The sequence below is a fragment of the Colossoma macropomum genome, unplaced genomic scaffold (assembly GCF_904425465.1).
Source record: "Colossoma macropomum unplaced genomic scaffold, Colossoma_macropomum, whole genome shotgun sequence".
Classification (NCBI taxonomy): Eukaryota; Metazoa; Chordata; class Actinopteri; order Characiformes; family Serrasalmidae; genus Colossoma; species Colossoma macropomum.
The window spans coordinates 17,802,328-17,823,214 of record NW_023494800.1 but is presented as its reverse complement, the minus strand read 5'-3'; the positions used below and the strand labels follow the sequence as shown (position 1 = coordinate 17,823,214).

At 38.7% G+C, this 20,887-nt stretch overlaps 3 protein-coding genes and 1 non-coding gene across 5 annotated transcripts; 2 read left to right on the top strand and 2 right to left on the bottom strand.

The window, feature by feature from the left end:
• Window positions 1-179: 179 nt before the first annotated feature.
• Window positions 180-251, top strand: trnaw-cca. The gene has a single exon. It is a non-coding gene; the product is annotated as a tRNA-Trp (tRNA).
• Window positions 252-882: 631 nt separating this feature from the next.
• On the bottom strand, window positions 883-7,541 carry tpst1l (tyrosylprotein sulfotransferase 1, like). Its single transcript, XM_036587813.1, has 4 exons — window positions 6,629-7,541; window positions 3,968-5,206; window positions 2,095-2,293; window positions 883-1,167 (listed from the first exon to the last, which is right to left on the bottom strand). Exons 2-4 carry the CDS (start codon window positions 4,792-4,794, stop codon window positions 1,120-1,122), a joined length of 1,074 nt encoding a protein of 357 aa, XP_036443706.1. The 5' UTR covers window positions 4,795-5,206; window positions 6,629-7,541; the 3' UTR covers window positions 883-1,119.
• Window positions 7,542-7,942: 401 nt separating this feature from the next.
• On the bottom strand, window positions 7,943-11,579 carry LOC118819860 (calcitonin gene-related peptide-receptor component protein). Its single transcript, XM_036587816.1, has 6 exons — window positions 11,530-11,579; window positions 10,236-10,272; window positions 9,931-10,029; window positions 8,996-9,090; window positions 8,490-8,547; window positions 7,943-8,313 (listed from the first exon to the last, which is right to left on the bottom strand). Exons 1-6 carry the CDS (start codon window positions 11,535-11,537, stop codon window positions 8,173-8,175), a joined length of 438 nt encoding a protein of 145 aa, XP_036443709.1. The 5' UTR covers window positions 11,538-11,579; the 3' UTR covers window positions 7,943-8,172.
• Window positions 11,580-12,384: 805 nt separating this feature from the next.
• asl (argininosuccinate lyase) lies at window positions 12,385-20,857 on the top strand. Of its 2 annotated transcripts, XM_036587812.1 has the most exons (16): window positions 12,385-12,709; window positions 12,892-13,086; window positions 13,697-13,780; window positions 14,059-14,115; window positions 14,232-14,329; window positions 15,611-15,688; window positions 15,797-15,874; window positions 15,957-16,009; window positions 16,136-16,198; window positions 16,290-16,404; window positions 17,432-17,516; window positions 17,809-17,868; window positions 17,965-18,048; window positions 19,525-19,605; window positions 19,699-19,805; window positions 19,920-20,857. In XM_036587812.1, the coding sequence occupies exons 1-16, from the start codon at window positions 12,695-12,697 to the stop codon at window positions 20,062-20,064; spliced, it is 1,398 nt and encodes a 465-aa protein (XP_036443705.1). In that variant the 5' UTR covers window positions 12,385-12,694; the 3' UTR covers window positions 20,065-20,857. The 2 variants fall into 2 exon arrangements, with proteins under 2 accessions (XP_036443705.1, XP_036443704.1); XM_036587811.1 differs by lacking the exon at window positions 12,385-12,709 and having other exon boundaries at window positions 12,871-13,086.
• Window positions 20,858-20,887: the final 30 nt, after the last annotated feature.

Sequence of the window (20,887 nt, the reverse complement as noted above, 5' to 3'; positions counted from 1 at the left end):
GGATAAAACGACATAATTAGACCAGTAACGTTACAGACGTGAGGCGCTACAGGTCCCGTTAAACTGCTTCGCCTGCACTCGTTCCAACTGTTAGCCAAACGAAACCGCTCCGGAGGACTTACAGACTGCAGCATTATCCTGACCAGTTTGAATCGCCATACAAAACTAATCCACACACTGACCTCGTGGCGCAACGGTAGCGCGTCTGACTCCAGATCAGAAGGTTGCGTGTTCAAATCACGTCGGGGTCAATTCTTTTCAATACAGTTAATTCACCTACTTGTTATAACGTTATGGGAAACGACACCTACATGTAGTTGTTGAGTGAAGTCACTACCTGCCACAGTCTTTCTAACAGTCAGCTACGCTTTTCTCCTGGGACCACCGAACAGCCAACAAAGTATATTATACAGGACATTTAATCAAAATCCTACCAAGAATCTATGATGAAGCTTCAAACATTTCAGCAGGTCCCTCCATTTACTCATTCTCTCTTCAAGTTACTGATTCACTGGTACTCCTGACCACAAGATCACCATCCACACATGTAGAAATTTCTAAGGAATTGCAGTTGAACACAGTTCAGTTGGATATTCATGAAATTACTGCACAAGCACACTACTAGCTGACTACTAAACAGTGGGAGGCATTAATCAGCAAACTCACATTGAATATTTTTTTTAGAATATTTAGAAACTGAAGACGAGCTAAACTCACAAAAGGCAAAGTTTTGTGGAGAAAATAGAAGTGATTTACAGATCCAAATTTAGAGCTGTACTTCATTCTCAGCATGTCTGTTAATAACAATAACTATCAAAATGTAGATGAACATGCGCAATGGAAAAAATGCACAAAATGTAATCTTAAAATAAGAATTTTTAATAAATATTTATTTTCTTCAACCAAGACACATAAAACAAATTACGGTACTGGCCAACAGGCTGTTTAGGTAAATTGTGTGTGAATATGTTTTCAAATGCACCTGATGTCATCCATAGGCAGGGAGGGCTGACGCATAGGATGAAATTTCAGTGTAATGTCTTAAGTCTGCTTCCTATATGCACCTCAAAGGCACAATTCAACTGTTCATGAAAGGTGAATCAGGTCTTCCATCTTGGATTAGCTAGGATGAAACACATCTTCTGTGTTTGCTTTGCCTCCCTGAAGCTGAGAACACGAGAAAAAAAAAAAAAACATAATAGTCAGAGTATGTGCAGAACATTTGCTTCCTCTTTCAACAGTTTTGTGTAGGGGAAAAAAAGAAAAAAAAACAAAAAAACATCCAGCATCAAAGGACCCCTTTCAGACAAGATCACTGCAGTCAGCAATTCAGCTCAACCTTGCAGAAACAAGTGTCAAGAGAGATTAAAATTTCTGCAGGGCGAGAAACATTTATCTTTAGATGGGATGCGTGTTTAAGATGCATGCAATCTAATTTCTAAAAAACCGTTATGCCTTTATGAAGAACAGTGGAACTACTGATTAAAAAGATCCCAAGGGTGATTGGACTATATGTCCAAAAGTTTGTAGATACCTGCATATTCAACATTTCTTCTGAAATTAAGGGTATTAATGGGGAATATTAAGGATATTAATAAGGATTTTCCACACTTGCTGCAGTAACAGCTTCTACTCTTCTGGGAAGGCTTTACAATAGATGCTGGAACATTACTGTGTGGATTTGATAGCATTCAGCCATAAGCACATTGCTGAGGTCAGGTACTGACGTTGGATAATTAGTTTTGGATCACAAATTCCACTTCAGCACATTCCAAAGATATCTGATGATGCTCCATCACTCGAAAAAACAGTTCCACGATTCCACAGCCCAATGTTTAGGAACTTTATACCACTCTAACTGAGGCATGGCAATTAGCATGGTGACGTTTGGCTTGTGCAGCTGCTGCAGAGTGTCCCATTCTACTGACAATGCTTTTCTATGGAGATTACACAAGGTGCTTGATCAATTGAAAACTGGTGTCAGCAATGGGTACACCTTAGAGCAGCTGCATTCACTAATTACAAGGAGTGCCTGGGTACTTATGGACATATAGCATATTTCTCTCTTCTTTTGAAGCACGTCTTTGATCTTACCTGTTTAGTATTGTTCAGTGGTAAGGTGTCTGGCTTGCCATAGTCTGGAGGGTTGGCGAGAGGGTCATAACCAAGGCGTCTTAGCATTGGTGCAATGTCAGCCATGTCCTTCACCACATCATCTGGAATTTTGCCCACCCACTTAGACAGGGCCTCTGTATTCACTGGATTGACAACTTGGTCCGTTGACCGTTCAACCCTGCAACAGAAGTATACTGGCTGAGCCTAAAAAAACGAGTAACTAGATCAAAGGAAATAAATACTGCTTTCAGTACATTGTACTTCTGAAAATACTCTCAAGGTGGTTTACAATTCTTTTGTAAGAAGACAGGAATTACTGACAAATAGTTGACAGGAGAGGTATTGCAGTATTAATTATAAACATGACTTTCTAATTACTGGTTCATCCCCGAATCAAACGAAAGAACAGAGCACAGCATAGTTAGCAAGTTAAATAAGCGGCCAAGTTGACCATGCCACCAATGAAAACCATATTATTATTAGTTTACTGGGTAACTTTGAAAATAATTTCAGCGATATAAATATTTCCCCATACTATCAACATAAGTGGACATCAATGTTGACATTATCCTATATAAGGGTGTAAATGATCATGTATAAACATGCAAAACTGCTGCATTAATAATGAATATTAAAGTTAATTACGGGTATTTTTCCAATCTTTTATGAGCAGATGTGTGCATGTCAGCACCGTCCTAAACACACTGTGAATTTACCACCATGTTCTAATCTATGACTAAAAGCAGGTGTGCATGACAAAATCAGAAATATGCATAATTCTTACTATAGGGGGGCATTCATTCTACATATCCTTCCATACATACAGCCCCAGGCTGAGGCTATTTCCACTAAAGACTAAGTAACAAAAGTCAACCATGGCAATCAAAAGTGAACCAAAAGTAAACTATTTAAATGGCTGAACCTGTTCTAAACGTTTGTCTAGCAACTGCATAACTGCAAGACTAAGCATAACTACATGCATGTTCAGATCTATTATTAAGATCAGTCTAGAGCGATCTCACCAAAACTGGACAGTGAGACATTGCCAATTATATCTGGTATATAATATGTAAAACAATTTCCAAGTAATAAAAAAGTAAGTTGCAGATTTTAAGATATAAGGTTATGACTAAGCATTACACATTTTCAAAAACAACGACATTAACGTAATTAACAGAAAATGTTTGGGTAACTACCAGGGATCAACTGGGATTAGTCTGAATTTGATCATTAACTAGCACACTAAAATCAAGAACATAATTATAGGGTCCTTGATTTTAGCGTAAATCTCTGATGATTAAGGCCTGATGTCCCTCCTCAGATATACAAGATTCAAATTATTAAAGGCTAGACAAAAGCAACTACAGCAGGAAAAAAGTAAACTGCATATTGAAGACCTGCTGCAGGACTGGAACTGCTTTTCTCTGCTCCAACCCGGATTCATCTTATGAGCGGAGGTTCTATAATGTAATTTGTAAAGGCTTTGCCTGGTCAATTCACACAGTGTGCAGTGTCTGTACAGAAATCCTGGAATGAAATGTCACAGCACAGAGGTATGCATTGCCGCCGCTATGTCAGGAACCACACTCAGCGACAAGAGCACGATGCACAGCTGTGGCCATAACCAGGTTTTGTTATTGCATTACTGTGAGGTTGATTCTAACAGAGCTACTACTACTAAAGAAGCTCTAGCTTTCATGATTACAGAAAGCGATGTTTTCCAGAGCTCCAACTTAGTGTACAAACTACAGACATTGTACAATAAACTTAAGTTAAAATCATGGATGTGGGTAATCACTTAAATTCTAGAAGCTTGAATAGCGTATTATATCCTACAATGCTCTTTACTTACTTTGACAGCGACACCCCTCCAACTTTCCCAATGAGTTGCTCATGGTGCAGCACTGACGGGTCCCAGGGAAGATCCAGGAATTGGAGCAGCTTTCGCATCACTTGTTCTGGATGCAACACCAGCTGTTCATAGCGCACAGGCAGACAGCTCCTCTCTGAAGCAGCCTGGCACTGGTCGTACATGACCTCTACGGCTCGGTTCCATTTCACCAGGCAGTCCCTGTAACTAGTCAAGTCAAATCCTGTGATAGTCACCTTGCGTGAGATCATGGAATGAACTGTGGCCCGGCCATCGCGAAGCATCAGCACAAATTTGGCATTGGGAAAAAGTTTGGAGAGGTATGTAAGGGATTTTAGCGCAAAAGGGTCTTTGTTACACAGCCGCGGCGCAGGTTCACCATGGCCCACAATGATCTCCAGCAGGAAGGCGCGGATAGCCGAGTCCAGAACCTCGTCCGTAACACCAGCTTCATCCAGACGGACCCTCTCCCGGGCTGAGCGGCTCCAGGTGGCCTGCATGGCTAAAAGACGTGGGATGACGCGGGTCTCCTCTCCACAACGCACCTCAGGGTGGGCGTCCAGCATAGCCCGCATTAAAGTGGTGCCGCTACGAGGTACCCCACCGACAAAAATTAGAGGACTGTCTTCACTGTATTCTACAGGAACTGGCAAGGGGTAACTGAGATTCCTGTGAAGTTGTTGGCTTGCTCCCCATGCACCCCGAGACCGCGAGTTTGGGCATTCTATGGCACTAAGACTGAGATAAAATACTGTGATTGAGCTGATGACCACACAGGCCAGTAAAACACGATGAGTCTGTTTCCTCATGGTTTATGTGTGTGTGTGTGCGTGCGTGTGTGTGTGTAGGGAGGGATTTGGGAATTCAGGAATTCAGTAAAAATCCAGATGGTGGGAAAAGGGCCACTTTGGACCTTAGACAGTAGGAGTTGAGAAAGAAAACGTGTGGAGAAAAGAAAGTAGCAAGCGAGAGAGAAGCAGTGTAGCAAAAGAAAAAAAAAACATGCACTAAGGTAAGGAAGAGACGAGACAAAGAGTAGAATAAAGAGGGGGGGGGGCGGACAGAAGGGAAGAATGCAGGCTAACAGAGGTAAGGGGTAGGGGGAGGGAAAAACAAAACAGTTAAAGAAGGTAAAAGCCTCTTAGATCTTTGCTTAAGGGCTGACTGATGAATCTAGGCTTGCTGAGTCAAGCCTCTGCTTGCTCATCAGCTCCATTGTCTCTGGAAAATGAGAAGAAAGAAAGCAGAATATTTAAACATTTTCATTATTTAGGACCCATGACCATTACTACAATATGACCAAATAAGCAATCTGTAATTCTAGGGGCATTCATTATTTTTAAATGAACATCTCACATTTGTTAAAACTAGCAAAAATAAGTGTGTTCTGGTCGAAATTTAATTTACAGATGGTTTTATAGAGATGCTAGAAAACACCAAAGATCCAAACTCACTAAAGTTAATTTGTGGTGCAAAGTCAATGAAAGTATCAATAGGTCTTATACAAGAGTGCAGCGAACACTGGTTCACTGTAGAGAAACTTACTGACTCCTGCGTCTTTACAATAGTGGTGACAGAAACAAGGGATCGAGATGTAGACAGCGCAAATCTAGCTACATTAACGTGTTGACAACCCTACAACACAATACAAAAAACATGTTTTCTCTGGGTATTATTTTGCCTTGTAACGACCTGCATGTACCTCTCCGCCATGAATGGAGTCTAAAATACATTTTAGGCCAAAACCTAACAATCAGTGGAATTCATCTTTAATTTACTGCATCTGTGCACATCCTGGGTAACCAACATCCCGCCAAAGCAACAGGTTAAATAACGTGAATCCGGAAAACCTACACGGAGCTGATGTCTGCGACACACTGCGTTATCATGCACCACCACGCAACATATTTTCCTATATTGGACATAACGTTACTACCCGTTTTTCACGGAGCTGCGGTCAGCTTTTTATTCGTCAGCTTCTTGCTCGAAATTTCCCGGTCCACCTTAAATGGTCCAGCAGTTACAGGCACCAGAATGCAACTGCAGCACCATTTAAGGTGGACCGGGAAAATTCGAACGAGAAACTGACGAACAGGAAGCCAACTTTAAATTCGTTTTATTTTAACAGTCTGCAAAAGGCAAAATGATGGACTGATGGCGACACAGCTGCAGTGAAGTCTCAGTGTTCGCCATTCGCCACACATCCGCAGAAGCATGGTGTCCAAAAACAGCGTAACGTGCTAAGCTAACGTTACCTCCGGCGTTATTTACCGTCAAATCTTACCTCGACGAGTTTTCATATTAATGTAAGGTAAAAAAATGTCTCTGCTCTGCTCACTTACACTGCAAGCTAGCTCGCGTGCTAACGTCAACTTACTGAAGTTGGGACGCTAATAGTCTCAAGATAAAACAGCACACTGCGGACAGCACCGTGACACAAAAATGCGTGTGAGTGTGGATATTTATTTTTCTAGCTTCAGTTTAAATATTAATACAGATGTAAATTCAGGGGGTTGTGTTAACCTGGCGGGCGACCATGCTGGAGCGGGAACGTTGCTAACCTAACTACATCATGAAGGTTTGTTAACTTAACTTTTTACCGCAGCACAGGCTAATTAATGAAAACAAGATGGTTTAACTTACCGTAGTCCGACAGCAACTCCAGCTACATCCTCCAATCTCCCACACTCACACGCTGAGGTGAAATGCAAATATTCAGGGCAATCTTAAGTGCTCGTATGTAAATGAAGGTAAAACGGCTAAAATCTAAGACGGAATGATTTTGTGAATCATTGTTTCCACGGTTTCGTTTGCTGTAGCTCACAGAAAGCTCTCCTCAGAGCGAACTTCGCCCGAGTTAAATTACGGACGCCGTAGCTCCTCCACTAAACTCTGCTCTCACTGCTTCCAGCAGCCGCCTGCGACCTTAGTGCTCACTAGTGGCTGTGCAGACGCGTTACACTCACCTGCAGGTTGCATGAAAATGAGAAAATTACATTTCGTTTGTTGCAGCCTGCAGTGACTTTTGTGTACGATCACGGACACACAACAGGCACAAGGCCAAAAAAATGCATATATAAACGGTTAAGTGTCACCTGACCGCTGACCCACAAGCGGTGAAACAAGAAGCAATAAAGAGCAATAGAGAACTTAGTCAAAAGAAACATTGCCTGCTTCATGTACAGGCTGCATGTAGACAAATGAGAAAGACATCGCAAAATAATTACAGGTCACATAAACAGGCATGAAACTAAAGTTCAAAAGTTTTCAGTACTAGTACTGTAACTAATCCAGTTATGTACTCTGCATTTGCAGCTAATAAGAGAAGGGAAGCATGGAGGGAGGAAGTATCTGTCTGCTGCTGCTCTGAAGGCACACATCCTTTTTCTCCTTTGACCCATTTTACCACCACAGCAGTCTTTCCATAAAGGTCCCTTGCCGCTGCACTAGAGAACACTTAACGGGCCCACATTTGACATTTTTCTTGTATTTCTGTAACATTTGTGTGGGTTTTTGGGTTCATTTGTACATGACCATTTTCCTACCTCTCTTTATCCCTTAGATTTAAATAGACTGTATCTTGCCTCATTCAATAAGCAGTCTAGGCAGAAAAACTGCTTATAACTTCAATATAAATGGGTGGAGCTAACACTAATAGGTGGATATATGTAAATATGTTGACCTTTGTGACATCACAAAAACAGTGAATTCAAAATGGGCTGTTTTGGTAGCTTAGTTTCCATATTTGGACTGTATGGACTGGTAATTGACGGGTACATTTTGAAACTTTAAGAATGTTTACATCCCACCTCAGATTTTTATTTTTAAAAAAGTAAGGAAAATGCAGTTTTCCATGATTAGGGCACTTTAAGCTCATGTTAAATATTTAACACCCAGAAAATTTCCTAAAACTACTAATGACCCATGTCAAAGTAAATATCCTTTACAACCAAGATGCTGTGATGTTTCAGGTTTCATTATTTATTTATATACAAACATAACATACATGACAAACTCTCATTAATGTAATGAAAATCAAAATGCACCCAGTCAACAACATCACCCTCAATCTTAGCTACCAACAGCGTATCTTCTGTTTTTAAGAAGAGCCCATAAACCAGACTATGTAAATGCAGATTTCAAAACCAGGGGATATTATGTGTAAAAAGGCATTTCCATAAATTCTATCACTGGTCTGTGCTTGCATCCATCTCAGCATCTCCAGGAGCATCTTCTTGCTGTGGATCTCCAGGGAGGATATCTGTGACCTTCTGAATAAGCTCATCTATCTGTTCTTCAGTCAACCTTTCTTCACTTTCTTCTACCATCTGTGCAAGAAAGAACATATTATTGTTGCCAACAACTTGATACATGGATCTTCGATACTTAAAACCAGATAGTCTGATCTACTAAACCAGTGAGAGTCACATACTAAGGCAGAGAAAGAAAAGGCACAAAATAAAGAGAGAAATGAAAGAGAAAGCATATAATATCAAAGGCTGACCAGTTGGATCTCAACTGCTGTTTGTGGTCTGTGGTTCAGGAGTTGCAGCTTCTCAGCTCTGAAAAAAGACAGAGAGGAAAAAATACGAGATCACAGTCAGCTTATGGTGGCTGCAGGTTAAAGAATGCAAAGTTAAGCAAATAGATTCTAGACATTGGCATATTCCATACAATGGTGACAATAAAGGACAAGAGTTGGAATATGTACTGCACCACATGACACAAGTCAGCAAAGTTCATTGTGCTGTAGCTCACAGAGAAAATTACAGAGCTCATCAGTACAGGGCAGACAAACCACACTCTGTAATTAGAAGTACAAAGTGGACGCACACCGCAGCAGCCATATATGACATGGCAGATAAATTATGTCATATACAGGTTTAGAACAAACGTCTGACGATTTTAAATAAGAATGAAATGAAACTCAACACTGGGCATGTGTGGAATACTGTGAGGCAATATAAGAAACGGACGAACACTGACAGCATGATTTTTTGCTATACTCACTTGGTGAGCTTGTGTGGCAGCATCGCAGTGAGGAACTCTTTCACTGTCTCAGGACTTTGGCGAGCACACGGTGTCTTGGAGAGATACTTAAGAGTCTTCAGAGGCAACAGACAGAGACAATGCAAAACAAAGCAAACAAACATTTTATGGGTTATGAAAATCTTTTCCAACACAGCACAATATTTTGATTATTCAACATGAAATTCAAACACATATATTACAAAATAGTAACAAGAGCCAAAAAACAGATATTAGACCCCAAATAGGGTAGGTGTAAGCTAAATTAATTTCTCAAGAAAATTAATCAGTCACCATATATAATAAAATATTATTAGTATAAAATGGCCAATATCCTACATGTTTCTTGCATTTTTACTTTCAGGTCCATTATAAAGTTTGTGTGGTTTTATGTGCAAAAACAGTTATAACAGTCATTAATTTTTACATGACCATTTCTGACCTCTCCTCATCCCCAAAAATTAAGCAGGCTGTTTTTTGTTAATGCACCTTTAAGACTGAGATATGTAAATAAACTCTGTTCTGTTTGGCTGCTCTGTATTGTGCATCATTCAAAAAGTAGTCCAGGCTGCAACAGATTGTATAACTTCAGTGTAAATGTGTGGAGCTAAACTGCTGTAGATTGAATAGGAGTATATATGTAAATATGTTGGTTTTGCCAAATCACAGAAACAAGGCAAGGCTGTTAGTGGTTTATCGTTTATTTACCTTTTAAAACACACACACACACATCATGGCACAACAACATATCCCTATTCACATTTATATTGCTTAACTTCTCAAAAAACAATGTTTGCAAACCGCTAAGGAGACTGGATGGCATTACCTGGCTGCTAGGGAAAAAATGAACAATGTGAATTCACTGTAACACGCGTGCCGCATCGCATCTGGTGTGAAATGGGCGCTGGGTCACTAACCTCATACATTATTGTGTTAAGGTTCTGCTGTCCAGTGCTGTGCTTGTTTTTTACACTCTCTTTTCTCTTTTCTTTCAGTTCTGTTAGGAGCTGATAGACCTAGAATAGTGAAAACACACACAGACGCACACAAACAAACCCTCAGCAATCTAACAAGTCTGAAAATATAACTGGTGTTCTTTATTTTCTCTGTGTATGGCTTAAGCAAACTGCATGGTTTTCAGTATGATTACTATTCAATATGTTAATCAAAATTTTTTTATTGTATTATATTAATGAACATAAACATTAGTAACATTACTTACCTCATAATTGCTGAGCATAGCAGCGTTAGCATCCCTCCTGCAAAGAACACATGAAATATTATTAATATATCTTAAACAATGGATGGTTAAGTTGACCGATAACCAAAATGCTAACCAAATTCAGTTGATAAGAACTGACAGCAGCAGTATCCCATTTAAAGGGACATTCTGGCCAAAATGAAAAATGCAACCATTCCTACATCTGTTGTAAGTATACTTACATGGATCCTACAGTGGTACCTCAGTAGTATCTAGAGTGAGATCTGTTTGGTTTAAACGCTCCAAAAAACCCTTCTACTGATGTATTCTGAAGGTGGGAGTAACTTTTGAAAAATCTGCTTTGGGGTGGATTTCTGGGGGCTGTTTTGCAACATTTTTGTTGTTAACTGTTGACCGTAGAATTAAGGCAAATGCCTAGTGTTACTGCTAGAAAGCAGAATCTTATTGCAGTAGTTATTGTATAACTGTATTGACTGTCTTCAAATTATTATCACAATGAAGAAAATGGAGCAAATGACAGAAACGACTAGTCAGTTCAGGAGGACAACCAGCTAAAAGCTAAAGTTAGCAAGGTAGCTCGATATCTACAGACATTACATCAGTGTATATGGCTGAAAGGGTTAAAAAAATTTTCTGTGGAATCCATTTTGTGCGGAATGATTTTGTTTGACGACCCAGGTAAGCACTACAGTTATGCTAGCTGAGAGATATATGACATAACAGAATATGACATAGCGTGACAAATAACATTAAAACTGTAGTTTTAAGCAGGAGTTAATGCCCCTTTAAATATGCCATTTCCGACCCACAACTGAACACATCTGTCCCAAATAGTATAGCGGAAGTACATAGTCATGCAACTGACAAGTAAAAGAGCAGTGTAGCAAATCACCAAAAGCTGGGCAGCAAAAAAGCAACAGAATCATATGACTGTGCTTCAGAAGCTTCACACAGACATGAACTGCTTTAGCGTGTCACTGTTAGTCAATGTACACATCTGTAAAAAGATCTACACTGCAGTCCTCGATTATAATCACCGATATTAAGTCTAATATATGGAAAAAAATTGCATATTGGGAGCCGCGACATTTTATTAGTTATTTGAACAGCTCGCACTAAACTTGTGCAGCCAAGTTACACGCTGATTAATTCTCGTAATTTATTCTTTCTTCACATCTCATTATTATATTACTCCAGTACTCCGGTGTAGGTAACCAAATACACAAAGGACCGATCGGTAAGACATTTCTAATGAAGTCATTTTAGAGCAGAAAGACTTTAAACGAGCTCTTACACTTCCATTCCGCTGGCCTTGACGGTTCCGCTGCTGTAAACAGTCGGGCAGAAACAGTAGACCAAAAATGTTCGTTCCTAGAGCGAATTTGATTACCTTAAATTTAATTATAACAACACCAATAATAATAATAATAATAATAATAATAATAATAATAATAATAATAATAATAATAATAATAATAAGAAGAAGAAGTAGAAGAAGAAGAAGAAGAATGAAACAAAATTACAGACTTAATATTTATTTTTCATTGACGATGCTGCCTGGTAGATACATCATCCATCTCGTTGTAGCAGAGAATTGTAAAAAGCACTCATTTATTTTATTTTTATTATAATTCATTACCTGATGTTTTTTCACCCACATATAATCCATCTGCATTGTGCATATAGTGTAGTTATGTATATGCAGTTATATATAGTCAATTCTATGTATTTAAAAAAAAAGAAAAAACATTTTAATCAAAGCAAAAACCAATACAGGGCACCACGTTGAACAAAGATAAACGAACGGACTATTTAATAGTTATTAATTATATATTGCCATTAAATTAGTAAGTAGTTTAAATACTTTGTGTTTCTTTAGGCCTCAGGCTCCGTTTCGGCGTGTCTGTTTAGTCTTTTGATTAGTTGAGTGAAGTGAGCGACTGTGGTTTCGGCCTATCACTCACTTTTCGGTCTCTAATAATTTGAACATTTATGGGCGGTTTGCCTCGAAATAACTACGGCAGAGGAGCGGCGTTTTGGAGAGGAGGGTTAGGGGAGGAGTGTTTCAGAGGGGAGGAGTGATAAAGATGATAGATTTTTTAGAGGGGAGGGGTGTTTTAAGGGGAGGAGTGTTTCAGAGGGGAGGAGTGTTTTAGAGGGGAGGGATATTTGGGATATTTTTGAACCCTACAGGCTACAGCTGTTGCATCACTGGCTCTGATATCTGAACTTGCACTAGTAGATTTGCTCGTCTGATTAATCTTAATTAATCTTAACTCATTACTCTCCTGTATTTCTGGATATACGGTCTCCACTTGCTGCATGTTCTAGCTAGAAAACAAGTTCTGGTTCAAAATACTAAGACAGCTCAGTTTGACATTTCGTAGCTAACATTAACTGAAGCACAGTAGCTTAGTGCCTCAGCTCCAGCAGAGACAGCGGAGTCCGAAGAGGGAACTATGGCAGGATCTGAGGTAAAGACCGCTTGTCTTGGTCACAGATGTGTCTCTGCTTCCTTATCTTCATCTTACCCGTTATGAGCCGTTAGCCATGAGCTAAAATTGACGGCAGACCTAAAGCTAACTTAACGCGGAGTGGTCTTTGTCATTGTTTACGGTCTTTGTTACTGTTAACTATGTTTTTTAATGCTGAGCAGGGGACCAAACTGTGGGGCGGCAGGTTCGTCGGGGCTACGGACCCTGTAATGGAGAAGTTCAACGCCTCCATCGCATATGATCAGCGAATGTGGGATGCAGACATCAGGGGAAGCAAAGCCTACGTGAAGGCACTGCAGAAAGCTGGCTTGGTCACTCAGGAGGAAATGGATCAGATTCATGACGGCCTTGACAAGGTTAGTTAACTGTAAACTTCAGGTTTTTTTTCCGTGAAACCCAACAGTTGTGGTCCAGCAAGAATAGTAGCATTTGGGTGTGTGATAGAGAGAGAGAGAGAGAGAGAGAGAGAGAGAGAGAGAAAGAGTATGCAATAAAGAAGAAGATCAGTTTTCCACTTCACTTAAAAAAACATCACGTGCCCTTCTCACACTATATGCTGTTGCTCTGAAACTTTTTTGTACTTTAACTAGATTGAACTTGTTGCCGGTGCCATAGTCCATTTTCCCTTTCTCAGTAGAGCTTAATGAATCCCAGACAAAAGTATGCCCTGGCACAGTTCACAGCTGTACTTTCATATGGACACAATAGCAAACCCTCAGTCATGTGACACTGCTGCTAGCAGGTGCCCATTGTACACCACACTTTGCCAAAAATGTGTCTGTTTTGGATCGCTGTTGTGTTGTCATGCTGACTCATAAAAACCTATCAGGCTTTATTTTTCTAATTCATGTTATTTGAGACCTCCTAATTGAGGTAATTTGAAAATTTTGTAAGACACACACATTGTCTTGTGTTGTTGGTGCTTGTTCAGAAATATGTTAATCTGTCTCTGTAATGTAAAATCAGGTTTTTGGTGAATGGTCCAGCGGTAAATTCCAGATCAAGCCTGGCGATGAGGATATTCACACAGCCAATGAGCGCAGACTAAAGGTAAGGCTGTGCTTGTTTGTACACGTCACCACTTGCATTTCTTGATCAAACCATAATGACAGGGAACATTTCACAAGGAAGCTTGGTTTCAGCATAAGGAAGACTGTGTTTAGCTTAAGGTGTGATTGTAGGTTTTGATAAATGAAAAAGAATCCTAAAAGTTAATGGTGAAGCACACTGAAGTGCAGGTCATAGTTGACTTGTGCCCCCGTGTATAGCAGGCTTTATGAGAAACGAACAAATCAAAGGCAAAGTTGGCACTCCCTCCTTTTTGCTAGGAGCTGATTGGAGAAGCAGCTGGAAAGCTTCATACCGGCAGGAGCAGGAATGATCAGGTGAATTTCAATTTGAACATGTCAAAATTTAGAATTTAGACACTATTAATTATATTTATAAAATACTAAGTGGGCTTTATATTTTATTTTTTTTTGTTAACGTGTTGCTTTAATAGGTTGTCACCGATATGAGGCTGTGGTTGCGGGATGGAATTGACACACTGAAGGGAAATGCCATAGAACTTATAAATACGATGGTGGAAAGAGCAGCAGTGTAAGAATAAACAGATGTTGTTATGCAGTTCTCTTTTGAGGATGTGTAGTTATTATTAATTTTGCATGGCTGTACATTATGCAATTACAACATAGCTCAGTATGTATAAAAACACATCAGTAGTTGCTTGATGTGATGTTGTTAGAGTTTGGCCTGCATTACTTTGGAGTACAATTTTTCACATTCATTGGGTCATGTTAATGCCTGGATTCATGCAGTTACTCAAAGAAGCTGGCCAATCACCTCTGTGATTGGTCAGCATCAAAGTGCAAAATACAGGGTTAATTAATCTTATGGACCCATTGAATTCTGGAGGGTCCTTGAAATGAACTTACTATGATGTAATGCTGTCCGTTAGGGAAAAATCTGCACTCAAATACAAATTTAGAAAAAGGTCATTGTTTAACTGCTTCACGTACAGTCAGCGCGCTTCTGTCTTTGGTATTCTCAACTAACTACAGATGCAGCACTGGTCTTCCTCAGGGTGACGCTGTAGCAGCCCAGGTTATCTTGCATATTTGCCATAGCATATTTTTAAATCTGACTAATTTCCCAAGAGATCAGAGAAGAGTGTGAATTTTTATTTATTTCTCAAGCTGAAGACAGCTGCATTACCAATGTAGAAAAGAGCAATTCCCAAAGAAGTATTGTTAAACCTAACATTTTGTTGCCATTGAAGTTAGTATCAGCACCGCTATGGTGAGTAAATTTGCAGCCAGTCAGCATAGGACCCCCCTGATTACCTAGGGGTATTTTGCACACTGGTCAGGATACTCACAGCACACAATTAAAACATCTAGGACTGGTTTCCTGGACACGGTCTAGTCTTGCAACATCAATACTGATTCTCCATAAACCTAATGGACGGGAGTCCTGGACATTGATTAAGCCTAGTCTTGGTCTAAATAGCATTGTCAGTGGTGAATCACATTGAAAATTCTTTCTAACTTTATTGTGGCTTTGGAAAACGTAGTAGTCTACTGTGCAGCCCTAACAGACACAAATCATAAATTCATATTAGTCATGGAAAGGGGAATTCCACCAATCTTTCAAAATTTCTGCATTATTAAATCTGTAAGATGTAAACAAAGTAGTTCAGAGTGGTTTGATATGAAATGCTCCATTCTAAAGAAACTTGCTGAGTCCAAATAAAACATCCACATGACAGCAATATGAACCAGATATCTGAAGTGTTTAATGCCCTTCAAAGCTATATCACAAAAAATTATTACACGAAATTGTTACGTTATTCCATATTGACTGCCTTTCTTTTCCCATTAGAGAGATTGAAATCCTGTTTCCTGGATACACTCACATGCAGAGAGCTCAGCCAATCAGATGGAGCCACTGGATCCTCAGGTAGACAAATCAGGAAAAAGAGAGGGTGATTTAATCTGACCTATTAAAACATTTTCTGTGATATCCATGATGTAGCTGGCTAAGTGTTTATATTGTTTTTTATTTCAGTCATGCAGTGGCTCTGAGCAGAGACGTGGAGCAGGTGGAAGAAATCAGGAAGCGTGTCAATGTTCTGCCTCTGGGAAGGTCACTGCTAATGGACTGGATATTTAGGTGAATATTTAATCTGAATGAATAACATTTGTAATATATGTTTTTTTTTAAACAGTGGAGCCATTGCTGGGAACCCATTCAACGTTGACAGGGAGCTTCTTAGAAAAGGTGATCAGTTTTGAAATTTTGTTGCTTATTCAAATATTATATCTTCCTGTAAGTTATATATATTTTACACAGTAGCAGGAGACTTTGTAGGTAAATGTGCTGTATTGTTTCTCGTCTTCTTTGCAGAACTAGACTTTGATGGAATCAGCATCAACAGTATGGATGCCACTGGACAGAGAGATTTTGTTGGTATGCTTGTCAGTTTTCAAATTGAATTTCAGCACAAAATGCATTCTACCTTATGCATATGTCGTTAATATGTATGTTTTTTTCGCGGCAGCTGAGTTCCTGTTCTGGGGATCAATGTGTCTGACACACCTCAGTAAGATGGCAGAAGATTTGATCCTGTACAGCACCAAGGAGTTCTCCTTCATCTCTCTGTCTGATGCATACAGGTACCTTTATTCGCTCTGAAAAACTGATTCATTATGATTAAACTTTTAGTGCCATTTAATCATGACTCTGATTGTACTCTTCTCCATTAATAATGTGATGTCTCAGAACTGTTGTCACATTTATTTTGATATGAAAAAACATGACCTAACAAAGATGAAAGGAGGTTAGTAGATTTGTATTGCGTTTGTGCCTTCTGTGTTGAGCAAGCAGAAACATGAATAGGACTATCCTTCACACTTCAGTCGCTCTTTGTTGTTGTTCTGATGAAGCATCAATATAAAGCCCTTAGTGACTGAGTTCTGTTCTGCTCAGAAACTACCACCGTGAATCCAACAATAAAGGCAGCATTGTACTTCTTTTATATAGTGATAGAAAACATAGTAGCTCACAAACAAAGCTTTAATTCCATGTGCTGATCCATTTTACTATGCCCAAAGTGGAGTACTACTCTGGTGGCAGATTTTTGAGTTATAGTAGACAAAGTAAAAATCTCTGAACAGACCACTGACAAGATCTTGTGTAAGATTTGGTTAAAACGATAACACTCAGTACTTAACAAAAGTGACAGTGAAAACCAACTGCAGAGAATCTTGTAACATTTGGTAAGAGCTGGATTCCAAAGGAATTATTCAATTTAGTAATTGCCTACTAAGAAACATATTATAAATAAATAAATATATATATATATTATTTATTTACATTTTATGTATTTATGTTTTTTCCAATATGTTAAACTCAGCAAATAAATAGAGATTATGCACTAAAATTTGTCGGAAAATGCTATATTTACGCAAGTTCCTTGTATAAAATGTGTTAACTTATTTTCACTTAGAAAATCAACAAAACATGTAGTTTTACTGATGGTGCTAAAAATTGTCTATACTATAGTTTGCATACTGTAGTTTGTATTCTACTGTGTTAATATGTAGGTTTCAACTTGCTCTTTTCTGCTGTATTCGTCTGCACTAGCATGCATAGAGAGCACTGTGCTAGTTAGAACTCTGCTTGTGTGTTTGGTGTGAGCAGCACGGGGAGCAGTCTGATGCCGCAGAAGAAAAACGCTGACAGCCTGGAGCTCATCCGCAGCAAAGCAGGACGAGTATTCGGCAGAGTAAGACACTCTGAACCTGATTCAGAAAAGAGCTCACTGTTATAACGTTTACAAAATTTAAAATGATAGACTAATCGCTTTGTTTCTATTACTTTGACAGCAGACAGTTTGACAGTAGACAATTGTCTGTTCCAGAAAAAGCTAAACGCTGCATTTAATGAAATCATATCTTAGATTAACATTCTGTTACTCACTTGCTTCAAAATTATTTATTTGAAGGTTCTTAGAGCAATAAATCTGACTTAAACCTTTTGATGAAGCTTCCCATATTAACCATTTAATTTTTGCTTAGTGTGCAGGGTTTCTAATGACTCTCAAGGGCCTCCCCAGCACATACAACAAGGACCTACAGGTACACTGATGACAGTGAGAGAACAACTTGACACTCTGATACTGTGTGAGGGAGTGTAGCTTCTACTGTAACAGTCACTGTGTGTATTTTTTGTAGGAGGATAAAGAGGCCATGTTTGATGCCTATGATACAGTACACGCTGTACTGCAGGTAGCTACAGGTGTCATATCTACACTGAAGGTGAGGTACTAATGCAATCTAGATTTTCCTTTCTCAAAGCAATACAATTTACCCTTAAAATACCCTGAAATACATAATAGACATAAAGACAAGCCTAGAATTGGGCATACCCTACACAAGTTTTTAAAATCCTTACAGAGAACAGAGAGAGAAAACAGAACGTCACACGCTTAACATCCGTCTTTAACAGAATTTCCTGTTATTTTGTCATGAGGGCACACATACTAGACGATAAAGGCAAAAAAGAGGTTGCAATCAAAAGTACAACAACAAATAACAAGATTAGGCTACAAAACGCACTGAAAAAAACATATCTCTACCATTATCACATGATACAGGAGAAACAAAGCTAAACTGGACTGTGCTTTAATGCATGCACAAAAAGCGTCACAAAAACACAAACTGGGGATGAATCTGGAGTTAAAACTGAACTGGCTGCTGACTTAAAATTGTAAAGAAAAAGCAACTCGTCAGTCTCCATGGGGCATGCACGTCTCTTCACCTTTTTCCTCCTCTCTCCTAGCTCTCTCATTGCCTATTGCCTGAGTCTTTCCTTCAATTCATGACTTCATTGACCAACTCAAACTACAGGACTCATGAACGTTTTGAATCAAACATGTTTAAAAATATCAGATGGCGTCCGATCACTTAAGAGCTTGATCGGAGGGCTAAAGAATGAGCTCCTAATCTGGAGAATTGCTGGAGAAAGTGAGAAATTACACTAAAGCAGAGAATTAAGGGGAATTAAACAGGAATTCCACTCATTTTTCAAAATGTCTACGTTATTCAGTTGTTAATATGTAAAGAGTCATTCAGAGTGTTTGATGTGAAATGGTGCATCATAGAAAACCAACTCAGATTTGTTTTTACAGTGCTGGTGATATGAAACAAGTCATGATGTCTACAGTCATTTTATTTACTATCCAAAAGGATAAATCTACATGTGTCTTCTGAGTTTTATGTATAGTGTCAATAAAGGTAAAATAGATTCTTTCATCCCTGTTTTGCCTTACAACTTCTTGCATGTACCTCTACCATGAATGGATTTTTCAAAATAATGTTTTTTTTAGACCAAAACTGCATGCAGTATCATAAAAAAAATAAAATAAAACAATGCCTCAGGCATCAGGTGACATATTTATAACTATTTGGTATAATAACTTTGTGTGAAGCTTGTTTTTATGAGCATTAAACTCTGTAGGCATCTGGTTCCTATCACTATCACAACAAAGTCTGACTCGGTAAGTTCCTCTAGATCTCCCATTAAAATCACTCTGAATGACTTTGTTTACATTGGTAACGTCATATCAAATGGAAAATCATTTGTTTTTATAAGACCTTCTTCCATTATAGATCAGTAGGTTTTAACAAAGTTTGTATAAGAACATTGAGAAAACATAAATTTCCATAAATTGCAGATTAAAATATGTATTAATATATATTAAACTTACTTTAACTGTTTGTGATCTAATGCAGGTAAATCAAAAAGCCATGGAGGCTGCTCTCAGTCCAGACATGCTGGCCACTGATCTGGCCTATTACCTTGTCAGAAAAGGAGTGAGTAAATTGTCTTCTCACAGTTGTGCCATCGTGAGGGTTTCATATTGGTTCATTAAATGATATTGACCTACTTGGTTGCCTTTGTTGTAGGTGCCATTTAGGGAAGCTCATAGCTGTTCAGGAAAAGCTGTCTATCAGGCTGAGTCTAAAAACGTCCCCCTGAATCAACTTACTGTGGAAGACCTCCATTCTGCCAGGTCAGCACACATCCACATACCAATAGACAGGTGCTTTTTTGTGAGAATTAAATGCTGCCAGTTCTGCATAGGTAAGTGTTATTAATAAAAAGCTTTCTCCATTATTTTCTGCAGTCCTCTGTTTGACAGTGATGTGTCCTCCGTGTGGGACTACACCAGCAGTGTGGAGCAGTACAGCGCCCCTGGTGGAACTGCGAGAAGTAGTGTTACAGCACAGATAGAATACATGAGAGCCTGGCTGAAGGCACGTAGAGAGTAACCTCTCCTGTGCATATACAGTACAGTGGTACAAAACTCTGTATACTGATTACACTAGTACAAAATGGTGAGTTTACCATATATGACTTGATAAGAAACTGATGTGACACCAATTTTAAGTTTTCTTAATTATTTTGTCTATATATTCTCAAAAGCTCTCAGATTCACTGCCCGAAAATGGAGTAATTAAAATGAGAAATAAGAAAACATGAGTTCAAACACCAAAAGAGAAACCTTTATTTTTTTCATATAATTTCTCAACTTTTCTGTAAGCAAACTTGTAGTATTGTAAACATAAAAAGAGATGGGAAATATGTTACATATTGCTGTCCAAAGAAAAAACAAGTGCCTCTAAAATAATAACTTTACAGGAGAAGGGAAGTTTGTTCTTTATTTTTAAAGTAAGTTAATGTAAAGATGTTTAATTAAAAGTGATTTTGGAGTATTTCTATTGGTCCATTCATCATGAATTTTCACACAATGTGAGGGACAGCTGCCATGCTCAAATGATATAGAAAAACAAAAAATAGAAAAAATGATGCATAAGAAGAGATGCATATTTTTCTTTGGACAGTCACAATATTCTTCTTGGCTGCCTATTGTTAACACATGACAAATTCATCCCTTACGAATCCATCTAAAATAAAGCACTTTGTCATTTTTAAACACAGATTTGCGTATTTTTTAGAGGAAATTGTAGAAAACTAATGAGTTAATAGAAAATCTGGTGAAGTACTAAAAGGGCTATATCAGATAGTGCTGCATATTAACAAGTCAATAAACAATAGCTTCAATTTAATGTGCTAAGAACCTTTTTTTTGCAA